The sequence below is a fragment of the Schistocerca serialis genome, chromosome 7 (assembly GCF_023864345.2).
Source record: "Schistocerca serialis cubense isolate TAMUIC-IGC-003099 chromosome 7, iqSchSeri2.2, whole genome shotgun sequence".
In the NCBI taxonomy this organism is placed as follows: domain Eukaryota; kingdom Metazoa; phylum Arthropoda; class Insecta; order Orthoptera; family Acrididae; genus Schistocerca; species Schistocerca serialis.
This window is the reverse complement of record NC_064644.1, coordinates 544,202,302-544,226,863: the sequence shown is the minus strand read 5'-3', so window position 1 is coordinate 544,226,863 and position 24,562 is coordinate 544,202,302. Positions and strand designations below refer to the sequence as shown.

At 39.9% G+C, this 24,562-nt stretch overlaps 1 protein-coding gene and 1 non-coding gene across 2 annotated transcripts in view; both read right to left on the bottom strand.

The window, feature by feature from the left end:
• Positions 1-24,562, bottom strand: part of LOC126413236 (tubulin polyglutamylase ttll6-like) — a 323,601-nt gene that overhangs the window by 207,235 nt on the left and 91,804 nt on the right. Inside the window, exon 6 of the mRNA XM_050083135.1 lies at positions 11,731-11,887. Within this exon, the coding sequence (XP_049939092.1) occupies positions 11,731-11,887 (157 nt within the window). The remainder of the gene's footprint in view (positions 1-11,730; positions 11,888-24,562) is intronic.
• Positions 15,524-15,597, bottom strand: Trnas-uga (transfer RNA serine (anticodon UGA)). The gene has a single exon. It is a non-coding gene; the product is annotated as a tRNA-Ser (tRNA).

The following is a 24,562-nucleotide window of genomic DNA, read 5'->3' as shown; positions in this document are numbered from 1 at the left end:
TCCTCTCAGACAGTGCCCAATGTGAAGACGTAAGAGGGTCACTTCATCTCCCCCCCCCCCCCCCAGAACCTCAAGGTGGGTAGCACACTGTGCCACATCTTGTTCCCTGCAGGCCTCCTTGGGAGCTTGATCAGGTTGTTCATTTTCCTGTATCCCTACATGACCTGGCACCCAGAAGAATGACATCTGATGGGCCACCTTCTCAACTGAATTCAGATTCTGTAACAGCTGTAAGGCACTGAGGGAATAAGAGAAAATGAGAAATCATTTGCCCCGAATATGTCGCATCTGCTCCAGCGCCTTCAGGACCAGGTGGAGCTTTGCTGAGAAAACGGTATACTCACCATGAAGACAAATCCTGGTGACATGGTTGGCAAACATGACAGAGCAGCCAAGGGAATTCCCTTATTTGGAGCTATCAGTGTACACTACTGTGAAATTATGACGCATATCTAGATGGTTAAAAAACAGAGATTGGAATGTAAAATCTGGAGTCCTGTCCTTCTTAAAATTGGTCAAGTCGAAAATAAGTCTGGGCCACCAGAGGAACCAAAGTTGGAAATCTTCTCCAACTGTGATCTAAAACATTAAGACTGACCACACCCATGTCTAAAGGCAATCCTGTGTGTGTGTTGCATAGGGCTGCCTGCTGTGAGCCATGAAAAAGCCTTTCCATTGGAGGCCGAGCAATGGTATAATATGGGGGTGTGTATGGTGTGGACAGTGTTTTATATGCCTGGCGCACCATAAGTAGGCGCCACCTGATGTGAAGTGATGGTTCACCAGCCTCTGCACAGAGGCTTGGTATGAGGCTCATTCTGAATGTCCCAATGGCCAAGCAAATCCCTTCATGGTGCACCATGTCCACAAGTCCACCATCTTTAAGTAAGAGGATCTCACAGACCCATACACCATGCACCCGTAATCTAGACGACATCATCACCCACAAATGCTCTGCACAACCGGAGCAGACAAGTCCTGTCTGCCTCCCCCCCCCCCCCCCTCTCCCACCATGTACTACGGCTAAGAGATTTAGAGATTTTAAAACACTTTGAGCCTTAAGGGACTGTTTTTTCGGGTCCTTAAGATGTGGCAAACACTTTAGCTTAGAGTCAAATATGAGGCCCAGAAACCTCAGTGTGTATTTAAAATTAAGAACAGAGTCCCTCATCCTCGACTCAGGAAAGTTTAAAATGGAATAAGAATGGTTAAGAAGAACACACACAGACACACACAGTCTTCTCATTTGAAAACTTAAAACCACTCTTCTGCACTCATTCATCCAAACACTGAAGAGTTAGTTGCAACTGATAACATGTTGTTGCAAGGCTTGAAGAAGAGAAAACCACAGAAAAGTCATCCACAAACAAAGAACACTGGACAAGACTTTTTATACTGACATAATGCTATTAACAGCTATGGCAAAGACAGTCACATTTAAAAGCTACCTTGAGCAGGTTCTCCTCCTCAAAGTGGTAAGACAGGATGTCACTGACACAGTATCAAAAATACAGTGGTGAGAGAAAGGACTGAATAAAAATGGGAAGACAACCACGAAAACCCCATTTGTGAAGCAGATTGAGGATAAGATGCCTCCGAGTAGTATCGTAGGCGTCCTTGATGGCAAAAAATATATCTCGAAGATGGTGCCAGTGCAGGAAAGCCTGTTGTATAACCGCCATCCGGAGGGCCAAGTTAGAAAATGTGGAGTGATACCTCATCAGCCCATACTGAAAGTGGCAAAGGAGTTGCCTGGATTCAAAGCTCCAGATAAGATGGCAGTTGCTCATTTGCTCAAAGGTCCTTAACTCACAGCTAGTGAGGGCAACATTATGGTAACTACTCAGGCATTAAGGTCTATCCCAGGTTCTAAAAGAGGAATTGAAACTGTTTCTTGCCATGAGTTGGGAAAGTGACCTGACACTGAAATGGCTTTAAAATGTGTGAGGAGGATGTCTTTGTTTCGACTCATGAGGTGCCACAGCATACTGTAATGGATTCTGTCGTGACCAGGGAATGTGTCATGAGCCACAGACAATGCAGAATCCAGTTCCCATATGGAAAATGGTCAGTTGTAATCTTCAGTGGTGGACTGAAAGACCAAACTGCTCCTCTCAGCAATGTTATACGGCACTGGAAACCTGCATCCTGAGTAGTTGTAGTAACTGTGGCAAAATAGGCTGACACAGTCTGAGCAATGTCTCATGGATTGGTTTGGAGAGTGTTGTTCCTCATTACAGTGGCCATGGGGCACCTCCCTGCTGATCTATGCCATCCACTGTATGGCCACCACATGACACCAATGGAACTGTGGTGAAGGTAAGTTCAGAGCCCCATTATTAGAGGTGAAGGAGGCTCCCTTTGCTGGCTTCCACCTTCCACATCTCATTTAGAAGACCCTTATTCGATTGAGTATGAATATTTCAATATGTACAACCAATCTGGTAAATTAGGATACCTGAAAGGACTGCCACAAACTGAACAACATCTCCTAGTCTACCAGAATCATAACACAACCTGTATCAACCAGGATTTTAAAGGCAAAGTTATATTTATAGCTACATACTGGCAAAATCCTTTTTTAAATATGTTTTTATTATTATTACCGAAGTATTACTACAATTATTATTGGTGCGTTATTACACTGAAGTACCAAAGAAATTGGTATAGGCATGCATATTCAAATAAAAATATGTGTAAACAGCCAAAATATGGTGCTGCAGTCAGGAGTGCCTATGTAAGAAAACAGGTGTCTGGTACAGTTGTTAGATTGGTTACTGCTGTTACAATGGCAAGTTATCAAGATTTAAGTGAGTTTGAACATGGTGTTATAGTTGGCACACGAGCGCTGGAACACAGCATCTCTGAGGCAGGGATGAAGAGGGGATATTCCCAAACGACCATTTCACAAGCATACCGTGACTATCAGAAATCTGGTGAAACATGAAATCTCCAACATTGCTGTAGCCCGAGAAAGATCCTACAAGAATGGGACCAACAACGACTGAACAGAATCATTCAATGTGACAGAAGTGCAACCATTCCACAAATTGCTGCAGATTTCAATGCTAAGCCATCAACCAGTGTCAGTGTATGAACTATTCAATGAAACGTCATCGATATGGGCTTGTGGAAGCAAAGGCCCACTCGTGTACCCTTGATCACTGCGTGACACAAAGCTTCACGCCTCACTTGGGCCCGTCAACACTGACATTGGACTGTTGATGACTGGAAACATGTTGCCTGGTCGGATGAGTCTCATTTCAAATTGTATCAAGCAGATGGATTCTTACGTGTATGGACCCTGCATGTCAGCAGGAGACTGTTCAAGCTGGTGGACGCTCTGTAATGGTGTGGGGCATGTGCAGTTGGAGTGATATGGGACCCCTGATATGTCTAGATATGACTGTGACAGGTGAAACATATGTAACCATCCTGTCTGATCACCTGCATTCATTCATGTCCATTGTTCTTTCCGACAGACTTGGGCAATTCCAGATGGACAATGCAACATCCCACACATCCATAACTGCTACAGAGTGGCTCCAGGAACACTCTTCTGACTTTATAAACACTTCCACTGGTCACCAAACTTCCCAGCCATGAACATTATTGAGCAAATCTGGGATTCCTTGCAAGGTGCTGTTCAGAAGAGATCTCCACCCCCTCATACTCTTACAGGTTTATGGACAGCCCTGCAGGATTCATGGTGTCAGTTCCCTCCAGCACTACTTCAGACATTAGTCAACCCCATGCCACATTGTGTTGTGGCACTTCTGCATGCTCGCAGGGAGCCTACATGATATTAGGCAGGTGCACCAATTTCTTTGGCTCTTCAGTGTATTACGTGTATGCTGATTTATTAGATTGGTGCATAAGTCTACATCGTGCTTCATCAGGTTGTCATCACTTCTTTGCAAGACTTCTTATCCCCCTCCCCACTCTCTCCAGTTTCGATTTTTTGGATTTTGATTGTTGTGAACAGGAACGTGTATGTTGCTAACAGCAAGACTTGGTCATTTTCAGGGCTAATAAGTATGAAGTGCCAAGTGCAGGAAAATGAACAATTCTGTCATATCTTACTCTACAAGTTTAATCAAAGATGTGTGGCAGAAGCCTTGAGAAAAATTTGTGTCTTGTATGGGAGGGAAGAATTTGTTGAGAGAATGACATGGAAATGATTTTCTCAGTTCTGAGGAGGAAAATTCAACTTGTATGGTTAATCTAAATCAGTTGGGTGATAAAAATCTTTGCTAAACAATGTGCAAATTGGCACAGATTAGGTAATGTGATCACTCAACCATTGTATGCCATTTGCATTCACTTTACGAAACTTGGTTACATGAGTACCACATGTGTTAAGCGACACCAACAAAAATCAGCAAATAACTACATGTTTATCTTTGCTGACCTGTTACCATTTGGCTTTACATAGGCACAAGCCATTCCTTGGAAACATTGTTACAGTTGATGAGACTGGTTTCTATATGTGGTCTTAAAGAAGAGGAAAGAATGCCTCAGCTCACTGAAAAAAGTAGCACCCTGTATGAAGGTTGTGAAAAAAAGTCAGAAACTTCACAAAGGGACACATTGGAAAAATAAATGTCAAGTACCGCCTTCCTGCAATACATTTCCAGAGTGACAGACAGAATCAGTTGTATGTTGCACAAACACGGCATAAAGACTATTTATAAACCAACAAAAAAATCAAGGAGTGTCTCTGATCAGCAGTGGTGAAAAGGGACCCACTTGCAATGTCAGGAATATATCACATACCATGAACCTGCAAAAAAGTTTATGTTGGGATCACTAGATGATCAATCAACACCAGGGTCACAGAAAATAAGCGGCACTGCATGTTGAGGCAGGTGGACAAATCAGCTGTGGCAGAGCACGCGCTGTGTGAGACCAACCACATAGTAAAATCTGCCGACATGGAAGTTCTTGCTGTAGAGAAGAGCTATCACACTTGTTTGTTCAGAGAAGCTATACATATCCATAAATATGAGAATAGCTTCAACAAGAAAAGATAGCCTCAAGGTGAAGACATCCTGGATTGCCATCCTGCAGCAAACGACTGTTGCAGGTAGCAAGGGAAGCACTACACGCGAAATGACCATGGAAAAGCCCTTGGATGTTAGCATACCAGGTACATATAATCTGCGGCTGTGAGCTCGACCCCTGTTCATCACTAGCAATGGAGGATGAAGCTTTGACAATGCCAGTGCCAATGTCAATCATCAAACAAATGTCAGCTGAAGAACCTGAGAGAGAAACCAACAGGCAGCTTGTCAAAAAGTGGCCATGAAAGCCTTAACAGTTTTGTAACATGGGCCATTTTTCAGTTGAGCTGTTAGTCAAGACTTTCTTTTCCTAAATGATATTGTATGAATCTTTTACAAGTGAAGATGTTCACAATATGGACTGGCCTGTGTGAGGCCTCCATCTGAATCTATAGAGCACATCTGGAATATACTGAAGAGACCATAGCAACCAACAAGTAGTCCTATAGATCTCTGCAAAATTAGAATCAACTGTTAAAGGAGCTACTGAAACACCTACTAAACAGCTGCCAAAGTACATGTGCCACTAGGAACAAGTGTATTCTCAATTTTTACATGGTTGGTTTTCTTTTTTTTTTTTTTTTTTTTTTTTTTTTTTGTAATTACATGTTTTTGTCATTGATGTATACCAAATGTCTTATGATTTAAGATATATTGGATTTTATATTTCTTTTGATATTTTGTTTAGGAAATATGTACCCTTTCCTTCTTTCCACTTGTATTGATATACATAATTCAATGATTGTTCTAGATGTATGAATTTGTAAAAAGTCAAAGAATATATAAGTATAAATTACATAGAACATGTAACAATGGAAAATACAGTTATTTACAAAAACAGTTGCAGAAAAAATTAAGAACGTAAAACTAGAAACAAAGTGAAAAAGAGACATCCTACAAGGATTGGCACTTTCAAACAATGGGAAAGTCAGAACGGAATAACAGTATGAATTAGGATAAATTTCTAATCATGACACAGAGGAGACGTTGAGTGCCAGACAGGCACATTTAAAAGTAGACTGTTTAAACACATCAGCTTTCAGACAAAGCCTATCATCAAACGACACGCAAATATACACACATTTATATACACATAAACCACACACCTCACCTCTCCAAGCACAACTGAGGTAAGTAGAGATGTCAGCTAGGATGTGTAGTGGGGATAGAGAAAAGGGGTGGAGCACAGAGTGGGAGGTGCATGGGTTGGGGTGGTTCTGCCTGTGAGAGTATGCAGAGATGTTGCAGGAACAGAATGGTGGGCTACTAGGTACTACATGCAGCATTGAGAGAGCTGTGCTGGGTGACAATCACTGAAGCAGAGAGAGGGCAAATGTTATGAAGGTGATCTCCCAAGTGTCCTTCCAATCTTTTGCATAGTTGTAGTCCACCACCTGCTCAAACAACGCAATCTCCTTGTCTGTTCCCATACCATCCTTTCTCCCAACCTCTTGCCCAAGGCTTATATCCTTACAAATGATCTAGATGAAAGACCTATTCCATACACCCTCACACTATCAACTAAACCACTCCTATCACAGGTACAGGCAACCCCTTCAAAGGCAGGGACATGTGAAAATAGCCACGTAGTCTACCAACTTAGCTGTAGACACAGTGTGGCATTCTATGTAGGCAGACTGTGACTACTAATAACCTGTCTGACTGCATAAATGGCACCTGTCAAACTATGGCCAAGAGACAGCTGAGCTGGACCACCCCACTTTCCAGGCATACCACACAACGAAGTATGATTGACTTCAATGACTGCTTCACAGCCCATGCCACCTGGATTCTTCCCACCACCACCAGCAGTTTTTCTGAATTACACAGGTGGGGACTTTCCCTGAAGCATATTCTTCACTCCTGTAAACCCTCTGGCCTCGACCATCATTCGTTACTGTCCACCATCTGCCTCTACTCTCTTCTCTGCTCCCACTCCAACCTCACACATTTTCTGTTTCCCCAGCAGCTCATCTGCATGTTCTCTACCATCTTTCTCTGCTTCCTTCTCCCCCCCCCCCCCCCCCCCCTCCCAACACAGCTCCCCTGATGGTGCATCTAGTAACCCACCATCCAGTCCTCGCCATGTCTCAGCAACTTACGTGGGCAGCACTACAGTATCTTCACCCATTCCTCACAGACTTTGTTCTGAAAGCTGATTTTTTTCAATAGCCTTTTAAATGTGCCTGCCTACCACTAAGTGCCTCATCCATAGATTACAGATTAGCACATACTGTTCAACAATTCATAACAAACAATAAAAATATAAGAATAACAACAATTCCATATGTCTCTGTTTAAAAAAATCTAATTAATGAAACTTTTATCAAATAAATAGGTATTTATTTTATTTTTAAATAATGTACTGTTATTGTGTAGATCTTTGATGCTACTTGGCAGTGAATTAACTAGTTTAATACTGGAATATTGTAAATTTTTATGTATCTCTGTGAGCTTTTTGGAAATGATAGTGGAGTTTAGTATTCCTTCTTGTATTATGATCACAGTACATATCACTGACATTATGGAGATTAGATTAGATAAGATTCAGTTTTCGTTCCATAGACCCAAAAACGAAATGATTATTGTGGATGTGGAAGCTGTCAGGAACTATAAGATAAAAAAACATAGATCATCTGAATATAACATTCACTTCCCTGAACATTTGTCAGGAGACAGTCAAGATATGTGAATATATTACAGTGAACTGGAACTGCTAATATTTACAGAATTAATACACTGTCACAATGACACATAATTATGCACTTCTAATAAATTACCTTAATAATACCTAATCTTGACTGTTGTGAGCAATGTCTGTTGAAACTGAAGGCTAACAGCATTTTTACTTAACCTGGTCTAACAGTCCCTGTTAAGATATTCATTCATGGAGCAGAAGGAGTTGCCTACCAAGAAGTCTTTCAAACTCTGTTTAAACTGTGTTTTATCTGAAACCAAGATTTTAATTGTTGCTGGCAATTTATTGAAAAATATGTGTTCCTGAATATTGAACCCCTTTTAAGGCCAAGGAAGGTGATTTTAGGTCTTTATGTAGACTGTTCTTATTCCTAGTATTGATAAGATGTATTGTGCTATTGATTGGAGATGGAGACATATTAACTGAAAAAATTTAATTAAGGAGTAAATATACTGAGGAGCAGTGGTTAGAATACCCAGTTCCTTGAACAGGTTTCTAAAGAATGTTCTTGAATTTACACCATAAATTAGCCTTTTTAAACACTTTTGCATTCTAAAACCTTTTGCTCGGTTTGACAAGTTACCCCAGAATATGACCCCATATGGTGGATAGGATTATCTGCCATGAAGCTCATTGGGGTACAAATATTGGGTTGGTGCATCAGTTGGTAGCACTTTCCCATAGATTTAATAAATACAACAGATACACATATGAGAGACTTTAGTCATCAATAACATATTCTCCATCACTATCAGTCTGCCACTGCTGGGATAACTTCTCATTTCTGTGACTGTAGAAATCGTGTGGGTCTGAAGTGAAGAACTTGTCAAGCCATGTTTGGAGTGCACTTTCATCTGGGAAGAAAGTTCCTTGAAGGTTGTTTGAAAGAGAGCAGAAAACGTGAAATATGAGGGTACAAGATCAAGTGAATAAAGTAATTGTGGAATTACTTCCAAACACAACTCCTGTATAGTGTTTTTTGTCAGTCCAGCAGAATCTGGGTGTGCATTATCAGGGAGCAGCATCACTTCAAGCAGTTTTCCTCATCGTTGTTCTTTGATTGCATCTGAAATATGTCTCAGTTGTTCACAGTAAATGTCATCAGTGATGGTTACACCTTGGGGAAGCAATTCATAGTACACCACACCATCACTGTTCCCATTATCTTTTGTAAACGTGCACAGGTCTTCATACACAGACTTCCTTCTTTAATTGGGCTCCATTATTTCTTTCTTTTCTTTATATTAGCATAAAGAACCATTTCTCATCACCAGTAACAATACAGGATAAGATTAGTTGTGTTTTTCATGAGCCAATTGATGACAAGCAAGCGAAGATGCACGTATGGTCACCTGCTGATTTTTGTGACTTTGGTTTACAGCAAGTGGCACACCTACAACCGATTTTTGAACCATTTGGAATGCAAAACTCACACAATGGTGGAATGATCACAGTTCATCATATCTGCCAGTTCTTGAGTACACTGACATGGACTATTGTGGATTAATAGGTTTAAACAATCTTAATTAAGCTCTGAAAGTCTTCCCGAATGTGGAGAGTCACTAATGTCAAAATAATCTTCCTTAAAATGAGAAAACCATTTTCTGGCTGTGCTCTGTCCAATGGCATTATCCCCACACATGGCACAACTGTTTCTGCCTGCCACTGTTGTTCTCACCCTTCTATTGAACTCAAACAGAAGAATATGTTGGAAATGTTCAGATTTCTCCACTGGCACTCCATTTTCTAGCATCCACAGCTTCACTCTCTATCTTAAAATGACAAAATGACAATATGAAAACTCAAACAGCAACAGGAATTACAAATAAAAAATAACAATTGATAAATACACCCACAGCAACATGCAAAACCAAAAAAGGTTATGAACTCATACACCAGCATAATATATTACAAAGTTTCTTAACAAGAGTACAACAGGATGTTCCTGGGGGAACCCTGCACCTAATTTGGATAATCTTTTTCTACAAAAAAACTTTCCTTTGAGATGCGTTTTGAACTGAAGGTAAGTTAATCAATATCTGTTATTAAGTTGCTCTGCATTCATGTCACAGCAGTCATGTATGAAACAAATTGAGATAAGTGTGTATGAGAATTCTAAAATGAAATAGCATATTTTGATGGTTGTCTGATGACATTAAATAAAAAAAGAAAACACTGCATGAACCATTTATACTGCAAACTTATTAAAATTGAGTGTAGATTATTAGATAATTTAAGAGGAGATTTGTGGTCAGCAAATGACATGTGATAAGTTGAAATATGAACTAATGACATTAGTATGTTCCAAGTGCCATACACAGACTGCGCATTTTTACATCAGAGTACACTACCATGTGTTAAGGGACATTAACACCAGATGAAGGGGGGGGAGCTTAGACTAATGTCTGAATTGTTTATTTTACGGTAATAGCAAAATATCTCTTCCAGTGTCACTGCTACCTTAACAGTGAAGTTAGAATGACCGCACGTTACTGGATGACCCATGGCAGAAAAATTAGCTTTTGGAACAGGGTTGAGATAAAAGAGAAGTGGATGAAGCAAATAGGACTATAAACGATTAAGAGGAAAAGTCACATGGTACCTATAACACGGAGGTCATATATGCCTTATTGTTGCTTGATTCAAAGCAACCATCATTGATTGATAAATATTTGCAACAAACTGATTGAAATAGTCTGGAGAGAATCCTTACCAGAAGCCAAAATTAAAAGCTGTTAAAAAGTAATCATTAAAATGTTGCTTGGCATTCTATCACTTTGCTTTTTTAAATATTTTTATGATAATGAAAAGCACTCCTCAAATTATATGATTGTATGCTACTACATTTAATCTGTAACATATCAATATGAGACATAAAGGGATCAAATTTTACATCCCACTGCAATATTCAGGATGTAGTTCTGCAGTTCAGTGGCAGAAACAAGATACTACACCTGGTGGAAAAAAGAATAAGAGCATTTTGGTCAATGCTTTCGTAAATTACCTGAATTCTGGGAGTGTAGATTGTTGCTAAAAAGCCATAAAATTCTTTACACAAATAGTTATTTTCTTTCTGGATTTGTATTAGTGTAAATTTACATAAATCTGTAATGAGAACTGATGGAACAATAGTGGAGAATAGTTGTGATAAAAGTAGCAGTCATTTTTACTCGATTTTGTGTAAGAGCATTAACACATACTGAGTAAGAAGTAAGTCCAGACATTTTTAATGTAAATCAAGAACAGTATATCATCACTGTTATAACAAAAAAAACTATAATTAAAATTCACAATAACAGGCTAAGTAATTTTCAAAAACTCATTTTATGTCACAGACGGTACCTGAATTATTAATTTTAGCAGCTGATTCAGCATTTGAAAACAATCTACTGGCACATATGGCACATTCTACTCACATTCACTGTTTAATCCCATTCCTGTAAACATTACTGTTTCTAATGTGAAAACATCAGAGATTCGGAATGTGTATGAATCAGATGCACCATAATACTGAGGGACAGATGGTGTCAGAGTGAAGAGTTAGGGATGGTGTAAAAGTACCACTGTTGATATCACAAGCACTAGAAGATTGTGACTTTACAAATTACTAACTGCAGTAATCTAGTAACACCTCTGCCAGTTACACCACTGCAACACCTACAAATTCATCTTGCCACGTATCTGCAGCAACAGTAGTCACCTCCCACTGAAGATACAAAATTATAGTTCATAGCTATTATTTAATATCACATTGAGAAAGTAATTAGCTGCAAGAACTGTAGTAAGACAACAAAACCACATCAACCAACTACAAAGTTAAAAATGTCCTAATGTATATCAGTAGTAAATTAAACAAGTACTTTAAAAATACAATAGGAATGAAATACAAAAAATTTATAAGAATCAAAACCAAAATTTTATATTTTATGCTCAGCTATTTACAACCAAATGAAAGGAATGAAAACAAACCTTCGATATGTAGATTTGACAGATTGCCCTGTCAAATAGTTTGACTTCTTTCAAACTTCTGGTTATAAATATTCCTCTTCCTTGACAACCAGATTCTGGTTTGCAAATGTAAGTCCGATTACGTCTTGAACGAGCATAGGATAACATGTCCGCTATGCTGCTTACACATGATATAGAGTATGTATAATTCATTTCAGACAATATAATGAGTTTTGAGTATAGTACTCTTCTACACAACACATTTTTTATAGAGGAAGAAAATCATTTATGTTTCAGATACTTTCAAAAAAATGGAAGAAATTATATTCAACTATATGTACACATCCATTAAACTCACACTAAACAGCATGCAAATAAAAATAGAAAAATTCTACTTACCAGACAATAGCAGACAAAGAAACAAAAGCTTGCAGAAGCAGAGTTTCTTTCACCCAGAAAATAAAAGGGCACACTCCCACGTAAGAGAGAAACAAGGGAGTTAGAAACAATAGGGACAATATGAAAATATGCAAGAAATGTGATTTTTCTGACTTTTTGCAAAATCTGTCAACTGTTGATCCACTATTAGATTTTCACAAAAGCTTAATCCATACAAAGAGCAAACAGGACACGAGCAGTTACAGCTGAGAATAACTCAAAATCTGTATGGCATCTCCCGTTTTAAAACTAACAATTATACAACAGTGAGGGGAAAAAAAATAAAACAAGGAAAAATGTTATGTGCTTCATAATAACCAGAGTGGCTACAGTGAATAGAAGCAATTCTTATGTTACATTTAATAACTGAAAGAAGATGTAAGAAACACCAGCACACCTTTTCAGCATCTGTAGACTCAGATTGGCATTCAACAATATTCTGCTATGGTAGTCACTGAAGCCATCATGCATTGCTCTCTTGACAGCCAAATGTGTTTCATTCAGCATTTCTCTATCTATAGCCATACACATTGGATTACACCTGTTGTGCAATAATCTCTTATTTCTTTAAAAGTTTCTTTAAGCAACTGTATATCATGGAGGTTCCCTCCCATTATGGACTGTTTACTGGATACATATCTATTTTATTTTACTGCAAGTTCCGTTGATCCTGATAGCAATGGAGTTCAGTGGTTCAAATGGCTCTGAGCACTATGGGACTTAACTGCTGAGGTCATCAGTCCCTTAGAACTACTTAAATATAACTAACCTAAGGACATCACACACATCCATGCCCGAGGCAGGATTCGAACCTGAGGCCGTAGCAGTCATACAGTTCCAGATTGCAGTGCATAGAACCGTTCAGCCACACCGGCCAGCTGCAATGGAGTTGCAAGGATATGGAATGAGTCAGTATTTTTACAATGTTAACAATACAGCAGCACCCAGTATGGTTAATTAATGACAAAACTCATTGTAACAACATGGCACACTAGAAGAAATAAAAACATATAACATACACCAGAATTAACACTTATGTGTACACATTCAGATTAACAATATCAAAGTAACTTCCTGGCAGATTAAAACTGTGTGCCCGACCGAGACTCGAACTTGGGACCTTTGCCTTTCGCGGGCAAATGCTCTACCATCTGAGCTACCGAAGCACGACTCATGTCCGGCCCTCACAGCTTTACTTCTGCCAGTATCTCATCTCCTACCTTTCAAACTTTACAGAAGCTCTCCTGCGAACCTTGTAGAACTAGCACTGCTGAAAGAAAGGATATTGCCGAGACATGGCTTAGCCACAGCCTGGGAATTGTTTCTAGAATGAAATTTTCACTCTACAGCGGAGTGTGCACTGATATGAAACTTCCTGGCAGATTTCATTTATGCTAACATTCATGGCTTACTCAGTTGTATAATAAAAACTTGCACCTATGTACTATAAAAAATCACTAATTGAATAGATTGACTTTTGTATTGGGTATTCCTTCAGTTTGCTTTTGAACTCTGGTGTTTCAGGGGCAAGACTTTTGATGACACTGGGTACAGAATTGTAAATTTTGATGCCTGTATAATTTATTCTTTCTGTACAAGTGTTACTATGAAAGTCCTATTTTGATCTTGGGTTGTGACCATGATATTCACTATTGGTTTTGAAGAGAGAGTGGTTTATATTAATGAAACATACAAGGGAGTATAAGTACTGAGATATCATTGTAAATATGCCTTGAGATGACTGGGTGTTTCTGGTGTCCTCATCATTTCATCATCATTCCTGAAAGTGGTGAGATTGGACTGAGCGAAGGTTGGAAATTTGTACGGGCGCTGATAATCGTGCAATTGAGTGCCCCAGAAACCAAACATCATGATCATCATCATCATCATTGTAAATACCTGTGGTTTCCTAAACAGATTACTGCACGAGTGCCTTGGCTGCACATCACTCATGATACGTATAGATCTCTTCTGAGCAATAAAAACTTTTTATGCCAAGGGCTGGTTACCACAAAAGATGATTCCGTACCAAAAGTGTGCGGAAATACCTGAAATAAGCAGCTCTTATGGCCTTCTTATGTGTGGTTGATGCAATTATGGATAAGGTAAATGTTCCAGAATGTAGCCTTTTTTCTAGATCTAGGATATGGTTGGACCAATTTAGCTTGCAGTCTCCATACACACCCAGGAACTTAGCTGAGTCGACGTGCTTTGTTTGTTGTCCATTGCATTCTATATTTATATCCCCTGGTTCTTTATGTGCCATGTGAAACTGTACATAATGAGTTTTTTTTTTTAATATTTAGCGAGAGTCCATTACAGTTACACCATTTCAGAACGTCATCAAATGCCTTGTTCGCAGATGTTTCCTGGTTGTTCCGTGTTGCTTTGTCAACTAGAAGAGAAGTATCAAAAGTGAATAGGGTGAACTTGCTCACTGATGTGGTGCAGTGTGGGAGGTCATTTATAGATATAAGAAACAGTAAGGGTCCCAGTACCGAGCCTTGAGGTACTCCAGTGTTGACTGTGTCCTACTTGGATAAAGCTGGAATTCCACTACTATCAGTAATTATTAACCTTTGTTTCCTATCTATAAGGTAAGATTTAATCCATGTTCCCATTATTCTACCTAATCCATAGTGGTCTGCTTTATTTAGCAGAACTTCGTGGTTGGCACAGTCAAAAGCTTTGGATAGGTCACATAGGATTCCAATTGGTGCCAATTTTCTGTTAAGAGATTTGAGAATTTGATTGCTGAAAGAGAAAATAGTATCATCAATTGATAGGCCTTGCTCGAAACCAAACTGGCATTGACTGAGAATGTTATGGCTGTTCAGGTGATTAACAATTCTCCGGTATACCAGTTTCTCGAGGACCTTTGAAAAACTTGTTAGCAGGGATATTGGGCAGTAGTTTGTTACATCTGTTTTTTCGCCTTTCTTGAAAGGCAAATCTAAGTGGAACAATACCTTGTTTTAGGGATTCATTAAGAATGTAACACAAGACTGCATTTATATAGGCACGACAGTACTTGAGTATCTTAGTTGAAATATTATCAGCCCCACAAGAGTTTTTTGACTTCATCTCTCTGTTTGTCTTATTGATCTCACTAATTGTTATGGGGGGTTATCTGACTCTGGCAAACTCTGGCATTGTCAGCTTTATGCATCATCCATTGAGCCTTCACAGCCAATTTTTTCTGCAGCTGCTAAAAAATGTTTATTGAAGATAATAGCAACTTCCTCAGTATTTTTTACAATATCTCCATTCTGAATTAATTCTATGTCAGTCATGCACTCTACTTTTTTACCACTCTCCCTTTTTATAATATGCTAGATGGTTTTTGATTTGAAACTTCCTGGCAGATTAAAACTGTGTGCCCGACCGAGACTCGAACTCGGGACCTTTGCCTTTCACGGGCAAGTGCTCTACCACTGAGCTACCGAAGCACGACTCACGCCCGGTACTCACAGCTTTACCTCTGCCAGTACCTCGTCTGCAGAGTGAAAATCTCATTCTGGAAACATCCCCCAGGCTGTGGCTAAGCCATTCCTCCGCAATATCCTTTCTTTCAGGAGTGCTAGTTCTGCAAGGTTTGCAGGAGAGCTTCTGTAAAGTTTGGAAGGTAGGAGACGAGGTACTGGCAGAGGTAAAGCTGTGAGTACCGGGCGTGAGTCGTGCTTCGGTAGCTCAGTGGTAGAGCACTTGCCCGCGAAAGGCAAAGGTCCCGAGTTCGAGTCTCGGTCGGGCACACAGTTTTAATCTGCCAGGAAGTTTCATATCAGCGCACACTCCGCTGCAGAGTGAAAATCTCATTCTGGAAACATCTCCCAGGCTGTGGCTAAGCCATGTCTCCGCAATATCCTTTCTTTCAGGAGTGCTAGTTCTGCAAGGTTCGCAGGAGAGCTTCTGTAAAGTTTGGAAGGTAGGAGACGAGGTACTGGCAGAGGTAAAGCTGTGAGTACCGGGCGTGAGTCGTGCTTCGGTAGCTCAGTGGTAGAGCACTTGCCCGCGAAAGGCAAAGGTCCCGAGTTCGAGTCTTGGTCGGGCACACAGTTTTAATCTGCCAGGAAGTTTCATATCAGCACACACTCCGCTGCAGAGTGAAAATCTCATTCTGGAAACATCCCCCAGGCTGTGGCTAAGCCATGTCTCCGCAATATCCTTTCTTTCAGGAGTGCTAGTTCTGCAAGGTTCGCAGGAGAGCTTCTGTAAAGTTTGGAAGGTAGGAGACGAGGTACTGGCAGAGGTAAAGCTGTGAGTACCGGGCGTGAGTCGTGCTTCGGTAGCTCAGTGGTAGAGCACTTGCCCGCGAAAGGCAAAGGTCCCGAGTTCGAGTCTCGGTCGGGCACACAGTTTTAATCTGCCAGGAAGTTTCATATCAGCGCACACTCCGCTGCAGAGTGAAAATCTCATTCTGGTTTTTGATTTGTTGTTTGATTTATTGATTTCAGATGTTGTGTACATAGTTTTGGATTTTTAATTACTCTTTTTAAAATATTACAGTACAATCTATAGTCCTCCTTTTTGATGGGATAACCTTTGGGATTCGTATAAATTTCTTTTTGTTCTATAGGAAATTCTGATCCCTTTAGTAATTCAGGGTTTCCGTTTTGAGACCTGAGGATTGTTTCTCAAGATTATTTTTGGAAATACAGTTTCAAATAATGACACAAACTCATTAGAGAACAGATTAAATTTTTGATTAATATTCCTCCAGTCAATCTGCTGTAAGAGAAGGTTGAATATTTCTAAGTTATCATTATTGACTGATCTGACAGTTTTAAAGGATTGTTTAGCTTTATCACACAATTTGATATCATTTACTGTAAGCAGCTGATCATTATGATCTGACAGACCATTAAGTATTTGACTTACAATAATACTGCTGCATCTGTATCTGTCCAGGAATATATTATCAATTAGGCTTGTACAAGTACTTCTAGTGGGAAAGTTAACTACTGTAGTTAGGTTAAATGATTCCATCAGGTGTTCTAATTCTCTTCTACTGCTGTTTGTAGTTGAGAAGTTAATATTAAAATCACCCATGATAATTAAATCCTTGTGTTTTGAATATATTTGGTTCAAAAGTTGTTGCATATGGTTTAGAAAGATACATATTTTCCCTGCAGGGGCCCTGTAAACTGCCAAAATTATAACTGACTTATTATTTGTAGTAATTTCAGTTCCACAGGCTTCAAAGTGAGAATCTACACTGTAAGTACTTCTGTCTAGGGATTTATATTTTACATTAGTTTTAACATAGATTGCAGTCCCTCCTTTCTCCTTTATGGATCTACAGGGTGATTCAAAAAGAATACCACAACTTTAGGAATTTAAAACTCTGCAACGACAAAAGGCAGAGCTAAGCACTATCTGTCGGCGAATTAAGGGAGCTATAAAGTTTCATTTAGTTATACATTTGTTCGCTTGAGGCGCTGTTGACTAGGCGTCAGCGTCAGTTGATGCTAAGATGGCGACCGCTCAACAGAAAGCTTTTTGTGTTATTGAGTACGGCAGAAGTGAATCGACGACAGTTGTTCAGCGTGCATTTCGAACGAAGTATGGTGTTAAACCTCCTGATAGGTGGTGTATTAAACGTTAGTATAAACAGTTTACAGAGAATGGGTGTTTGTGCAAAGGGAAAAGTTCTGGACGGCCGAGAACGAGTGATGAAAATGTAGCACGCATCCAGCAAGCATTTGTTCGCAGCCCAGGAAAATTGACTCGCAGAGCTATTCAATTACAATTACAATTCATATTTCAGCAGGATGGAGCGCCACCACATTGGCACTTATCTGTCCGTAACTACCTGAACGTCAACTACCCGAGGCGATGGATCGGCCGCCAGGCAGCCCGTGACAGAGCACTTCATCACTGGCCTCCAAGAAGCCCTGATCTTACCCCCTGCGATTTTTTCTTATGGGAGTATGTTAAGGATATGGTGTTTCGGCCACCTCTCCCAGCCACCATTGATGATTTGAAACGAGAAATAACAGCAACTATCCAAACTGTTACGCCTGATATGCTACAGAGAGTGTGGAACGAGTTGGAGTATCGGGTTGATATTGCTCGAGTGTCTGGAGGGGGCCATATTGAACATCTCTGAACTTGTTTTTGAGTGAAAAAAAACCTTTTAAATACTCTTTGTAATGATGTATAGCAGAAGGTTATATTATGTTTCTTTCATTAAATACACATTTTTAAAGTTGTGGGATTCTTTTTGAATCACCCTGTACAATAGCTGGCTGCCAATGAGTATCCATCAGTTTGAGGCATTGCAGTGCCACTTGTCACATGGTGTTATGTAAGACATATTACTTGTATATGGTTTACAGATCCAGCGTCAATAATGTCAAGATTTAGAAGCTCCAGTGTGTTTCTGAGACCACTGAAGTTTTGGTGGAACACACAGAGTTTACTGTTACTGGTATTTCTTGGTTCGTAGCAACACTATCCACTGCATGGTCAACTATTCTTTTAAACTTGAGGCATAGTTCTTCTACATGCTCCTGTTCTGTGCTGAAAGTTTCAAGTTCCTCATTGAGATACAACACTAGCAATTTTTTATCTAGTTTACTGAACATAAACATATTTTCCTGTTTCTGTTGTCCTCTGTACTTTGGTAATCACTGTTGTCATGATGTCATCATGGTCACAGGTACCAGTTTCGATGTGGAATCCTAAAAGAGGTCAGGTCTATCATTGCCATGAGATCCAATATATTTCTATCATGAGTGGGGTTCCTAACTATACGTTTTCAGAGAAGGCATTTAGTAATGTGTCACAGGATGTCTTATCACACCCACCACTAACAAAACAGTAATTTTCCCAATTAATTTTTGGATGATTAAAAGTCCCCACCAATGACTAGGGGATGACTGTGGAACTTACATACAAGTGAACTAAGGTTTTCTCTTAAGTTTTTGATTACATCGGGAGATTAGTCTGGTTTCTGAGTCGTGGTCACCTTTGTGCTCATACGGCAAAGACTACCAAATCCACCGGTTAGTCCCTCAACCTTTAGGGGTAAAACCCAATGGGACTCGGGGCAAGTAAGGCTAGCTACCTGCTACCCTGGTACTTTAAATATGATGCTGGCAACAATCAGAGCAAAATGCCTCGGACCTTTGGAGGTGACGGAGTCCCACCTTTAACTGACAAACCAGGGACTCCTAAGATACAACTTGGCAAACAAATGGTAATGAGATGGGGAGCTATTAATATCAATGGGGGCTACTCTGTGAAGAAGGTAGAGCTGGCAGAGGCTGCAAGTAAGATGGGGCTGGACGTTTTAGCTGTTAGTGACATTCGGGTAAGGGGTGAGAAAGAAGAGGAAGTGGGAGAATACAAGGTCTACCTGTCAGGAGTCAAAGCAGGAATAGCACAATGGGGTGTAGGGCTTTACATCAGGAAAGAAATGGAACCCAGCGTAGTTGCAATAAGGTATGTAAACGAATGACTGATGTGGATAGATTTGACAGTGTCTAGCAAGAAAATTAGGATGGTGTCAGTATATTCGCATTGTGAAGAGACAGATCAAGATAAGATGGATAGTTTTTGTGAGGCACTCAGTGATGTAGTTGTTAGAGTAAAGGACAAGGACAGTGTTCTGCTCATGGGTGATTTTAACGCCAGGATTGGAAATCAAACAGAAGGGTATGAAAAGGTTATGGGTAAATTTGGAGAGGATATGGAGGCCAACAGGAACGGGAAACAACTCTTGGATTTCTGTGCCAGTATGGGCTTAGTAATCACAAACTCCTTTTTTAAACATAAGAACATTCACCGGTATACTTGGGAAGGCAGGGGAACCAGATCTGTCATTGACTATATAATAACAGATCAGGAATTCAGGAAGGCTGTGAGGGACACACGTGTATTCAGGGGATTCTTTGATGACACTAATCATTATTTAATCTGCAGTGAAATTGGGATTGTGAGGCCGAAAGTGCAGGAGGTCAGGTCCATATGTAGGAGGATAAGAGTGGAGAAACTTCAGGATAAGGAAATGAGGCACAAGTACATAACAGCAATCTCAGAAAGTTAGTTGAATGTAGTCAATTACAGTCATTGGAAAAGGAATGGACAAGGTACAGGGACACAGTACTAGAAGTGGCTAAAGAATGTCTTGGAACAGTAATGTGTAAAAGTAGGATGAAGCAAACAGCTTGGTGGAATGACACAGTCAAGGCAGCCTGTAAAAGGAAAAAGAAGGCGTATCAAAAATGGCTACATACGAGAACTCAGGTAGACCGAGAAAGTTATGTTGAAGAAAGAAACAAAGCCAAACAGATAATTGCAGCATCCAAGAAGAAATCTTGGGAAGACTTTGGAAACAGGTTGGAGACTATGGGTCAAGCTGCTGGAAAACCATTCTGCAGGGTAATTAGCAGTCTTCGAAAGGGAGGTAAGAAGGAAATGACAAGTATTTTGGATAGGTCAGGAAAACTGCTGGTGAATCCTGTGGATGCCTTGGGCAGATGGAGGGAATATTTTGAAGAGTTGCTCAATGTAGGTGAAAACACAATCAGTAATGTTTCAGATTTCGAGGTAGAATGGGATAGGAATGATGATGGAAATCGGATCACATTTGAGGAAGTGGAGAAAATGGTCAATAGATTGCAGTGCAATAAAGCAGCTGGGGTGGATGAAATTAAGTCGGAACTCATCAAATACAGTGGAATGTCAGGTCTTAAATGGCTGCACAGGATAATTGAAATGGCCTGGGAGTCGGGACAGGTTCCATCAGACTGGAAAAAATCAGTAATCACACCAATCTTTAAACATGGGAACAGAAAAGATTGTAACAACTACAGAGGTATCTCTTTAATCAGCGTTGTGGGTAAAATCTTCTCAGGTATTGTTGAAAGGAATGTGCGAGTATTAGTTGAGGACCTATTGGATGAAAATCAGTGTGGGTTTAGGCCTCTTAGAGGTTGTCAGGACCAGATCTTTAGCTTACGGCAAATACTGGAGAAGTGTTATGAGTGGAACAGGGAATTGTATCTATACTTTATAGATCTAGAAAAGGCATATGACCGGGTTCCTAGGAGGAAGTTATTGTCTGTTCTACGAGATTATGGAATAGGAGGCAAACTTTTGCAAGCAATTAAAGGTCTTTACATGGATAGTCGGGCAGCAGTTAGGGTTGACGGTAAATTGAGTTCATGGTTCAGAGTAGTTCCAGGGGTAAGACAAGGTTGCAACCTGTCTCCACTGTTGTTCATATTATTTATGGATCATATGTTGAAAACAATAGACTGGCTGGGTGAGATTAAGATATGTGAACACAAAATAAGCAGTCTTGCATATGCGGATGACTTAGTTGTGATGGCAGATTCGATTGAAAATTTGCAAAGTAATATTTCAGAGCTAGATCAGAAATGTAAGGACTATGGTATGAACATTAGCATCTCCAAAACGAAAGTAATGTCAGTGGGAAAGAAATATAAACGGATTGAGTGCCAAATAGGAGGAACAAAGTTAGAACAGGTGGACGGTTTCAAGTACTTAGGATGCATATTCTTACAAGATGGCAACATAGTGAAAGAACTGGAAGCAAGGTGTAGCAAAGCTAATGCAGTGAGTGCTCAGCTACGATCTACTCTCTTCTGCAAGAAGGAAGTCAGTACCAAGACTAAGTTATCTGTGCACCGTTCAATCTTTCGACAACTTTGTTGTATGGGAGCGAAAGCTGGGTGGATTCAGGTTACCTTATCAACAAGGTTGAGGTTACGGATCTGAAAGTAGCTAGGATGATTGCAGGTACTAGTAGATGGGAACAATGGCAGGAGGGTGTCCACAATGAGGAAATCAAAGAAAAACTGGGAATGAACTCTATAGATGTAGCAGTCAGGGCGAACAGGCTTAGATGGTGGGGTCATGTTACACGCATGGGAGAAGTAAGGTTACCCAAGAGACTCATGGGTTCAGCAGTAGAGGGTAGGAGAGTCGGGGCAGACCAAGGAGAAGGTAACTGAATTCGGTTAAGAATGATTTTGAAGTAATAGGTTTAACATCAGAAGAGGCACCAATCTTAGCACTGAATAGGGGATCATGGAGGAATTTTATAAGGGGGCTATGCTCCAGACTGACCGCTGAAAGGCATAATCAGTCTTAAATGAAGATGATGATGATGATGAATATTTATGACATGCACAACTATAAATTTCACTGCTGTGTACTGAAGAACATTTCATGGGTTACTTCACTGAATAGATGTTCTGTCAAGCACTTAGACTTTTCCACAAAAAAGCCAATTACATGTGAAATTGCTCAAGAACTTACCTTACACTTTTTTAAGTGATAATTATAATGTCTGCCATTGTTATTGCATAATTTGTTGTTGTTGTTGTGGTCTTCCATCCAGAGACTGGTTTGATGCACCTCTCCATACTACTCTGTCCTGTGCAAGCTTCTTTATCTCTGAGTAACTATTGCACCCTACATCCTTCTATTTTTACCCTCGACACTGCCGTCCAGTACTAAATTGGTAATCACTTGGTGCCTCAGAACATGTCGTACCAAATGATCCCTTCTTCTGGTCAAGTTGTACTACAAATTCCTTTTCTCCCCAATTCCGTTCAGTACCTCCTCATTAGTTACATGATCTACACATCTAACCTTCAGTATTCTTCTGTGGCACTATATTTCGAAAGCTTCTATTCTCTTCTTGTCTAAACTATTTATCGTCCATGTTTCACATCCATACATGGCTACACTCCATACAAATACATTTAGAAAAGACTTCCTGGCACTTAAATCTATACTCAATGTTAACAAATTTCTCTTCTTCAGAAACGCTTTTCTTGCCATTGCCAGTATACATTTATCTCCTCTCTACTTCGGCCATTATCAGTTGTTTTGTTCCCCAAATAGCAAAACTCTTTTACTACTTTAAGTGTCTCATTTCCTAATCTAATTCCCTCAGCACCACCTGATTTAATTAGACTACATTTGATTATCCTCATTTTGCTTTTGTTGATGTTCATCTTATATCCTCCTTTGAAGACACTGTCCATTCCATTCAACTGCTCTTCCAGGTCCTTTGCTGTCTCTGACAGAATTACGACGTCATCAGCAATCCGTAAAGTTTTTATTTCTTCTCCATGGATTTTAATTTCTACTCCAAATTTTTCTTTTGTTTCCTTTACTGCTTGCTCAATATACAGATTGAATAACATTGAGAATAGGCTACAACCCTGTTTCACTCCCTTCCCAACCACTGCTTCCCTTTCATGCCCCTCGACTCTTTATAACTGTCATCTGGTTTCTGTAAAAATTGTAAACAGCCTTTTGTTCCCTGTATTTGGCCCCTGCCAGCCACCTTCAGAATTTGAAAGAGAGTGTAACCACTACGTAGCTCCATTCTATTAATGATAGACTCGTTCATATTCTTAATGTTCAACTTTATTGTGAAGCAATGAGCCAGACATTAACATAGAACATTTAAAACAAAACAAATGCAAAGCTAAGAGTAAATGATTATGTACACACTAGAGTCTTTGCCGCTGCCCCTGTATTGTGCACATGCAACTATTCGCCTGCGTGCTCCCACAAGAGTATTCCAGTCAACATTGTCAAAAGCTTTCTCTGAGTCTACAAATGGTAGAAACATTTTACCTTTCCTTAATCTATCTTCTAAGACAAGTCATAGGGTCAATAGTGCCTCATGTGTTCCAACATTTCTATGGAATCCGAACTGACCTTCCCCAAGGTCAACTTCTATCAGTTTTTCCATTTGTCTGCATAATCTGTTATCTATGAAAGAGCTAAAATAAATATGAAAAATTAACTTTGAAGCTTGAGTCTTTTTAGTATGTGATATTCTTTAAGATATATAAAAGACTAATGTGCCAGTATAATTTTAAGTAACAGCATAGATAGCTTGTCTTCAGGGCCCAAAATTGTTTGAAGTGGCTGGTCCTCAAAGTGTTAACTTTTGAGTGAGATTAAAATGCTCCATAATTTACAAAACTCAACAGACATTCTCACACATAACATAACTGATCCTGTGTAAAAGGAAATTCACTTTGAAAGTAGCCGGCCGCTGTGGTCGTGCGGTTCTAGGCGCTCCAGTCCGGAGCTGCGCTGCTGCTACGGTCGCAGTTTCAAATCCTGCCTCGGGCATGGATGTGTGTGATGTCCTTAGGTTAGTTAGGTTTAATTAGTTCTAAGTTCTAGGGGACTGATGACCACAGCAGTTGAGTCCCATAGTGCTCGGAGCCATTTGAACCATTTTGAACCATTTGAACTTTGAAAGTAATGCTTCTCAAACCACAATTTGCAATATTTTTCCATGACCTACTAGAAATGTAAACAGTTGTGACAGCATGCTCACAGACAGCAGTTTGTGCACTGTGGGTGGCCTATGCCATAGGTCACAGGTACTACATTGGCAAACACTGCCCCT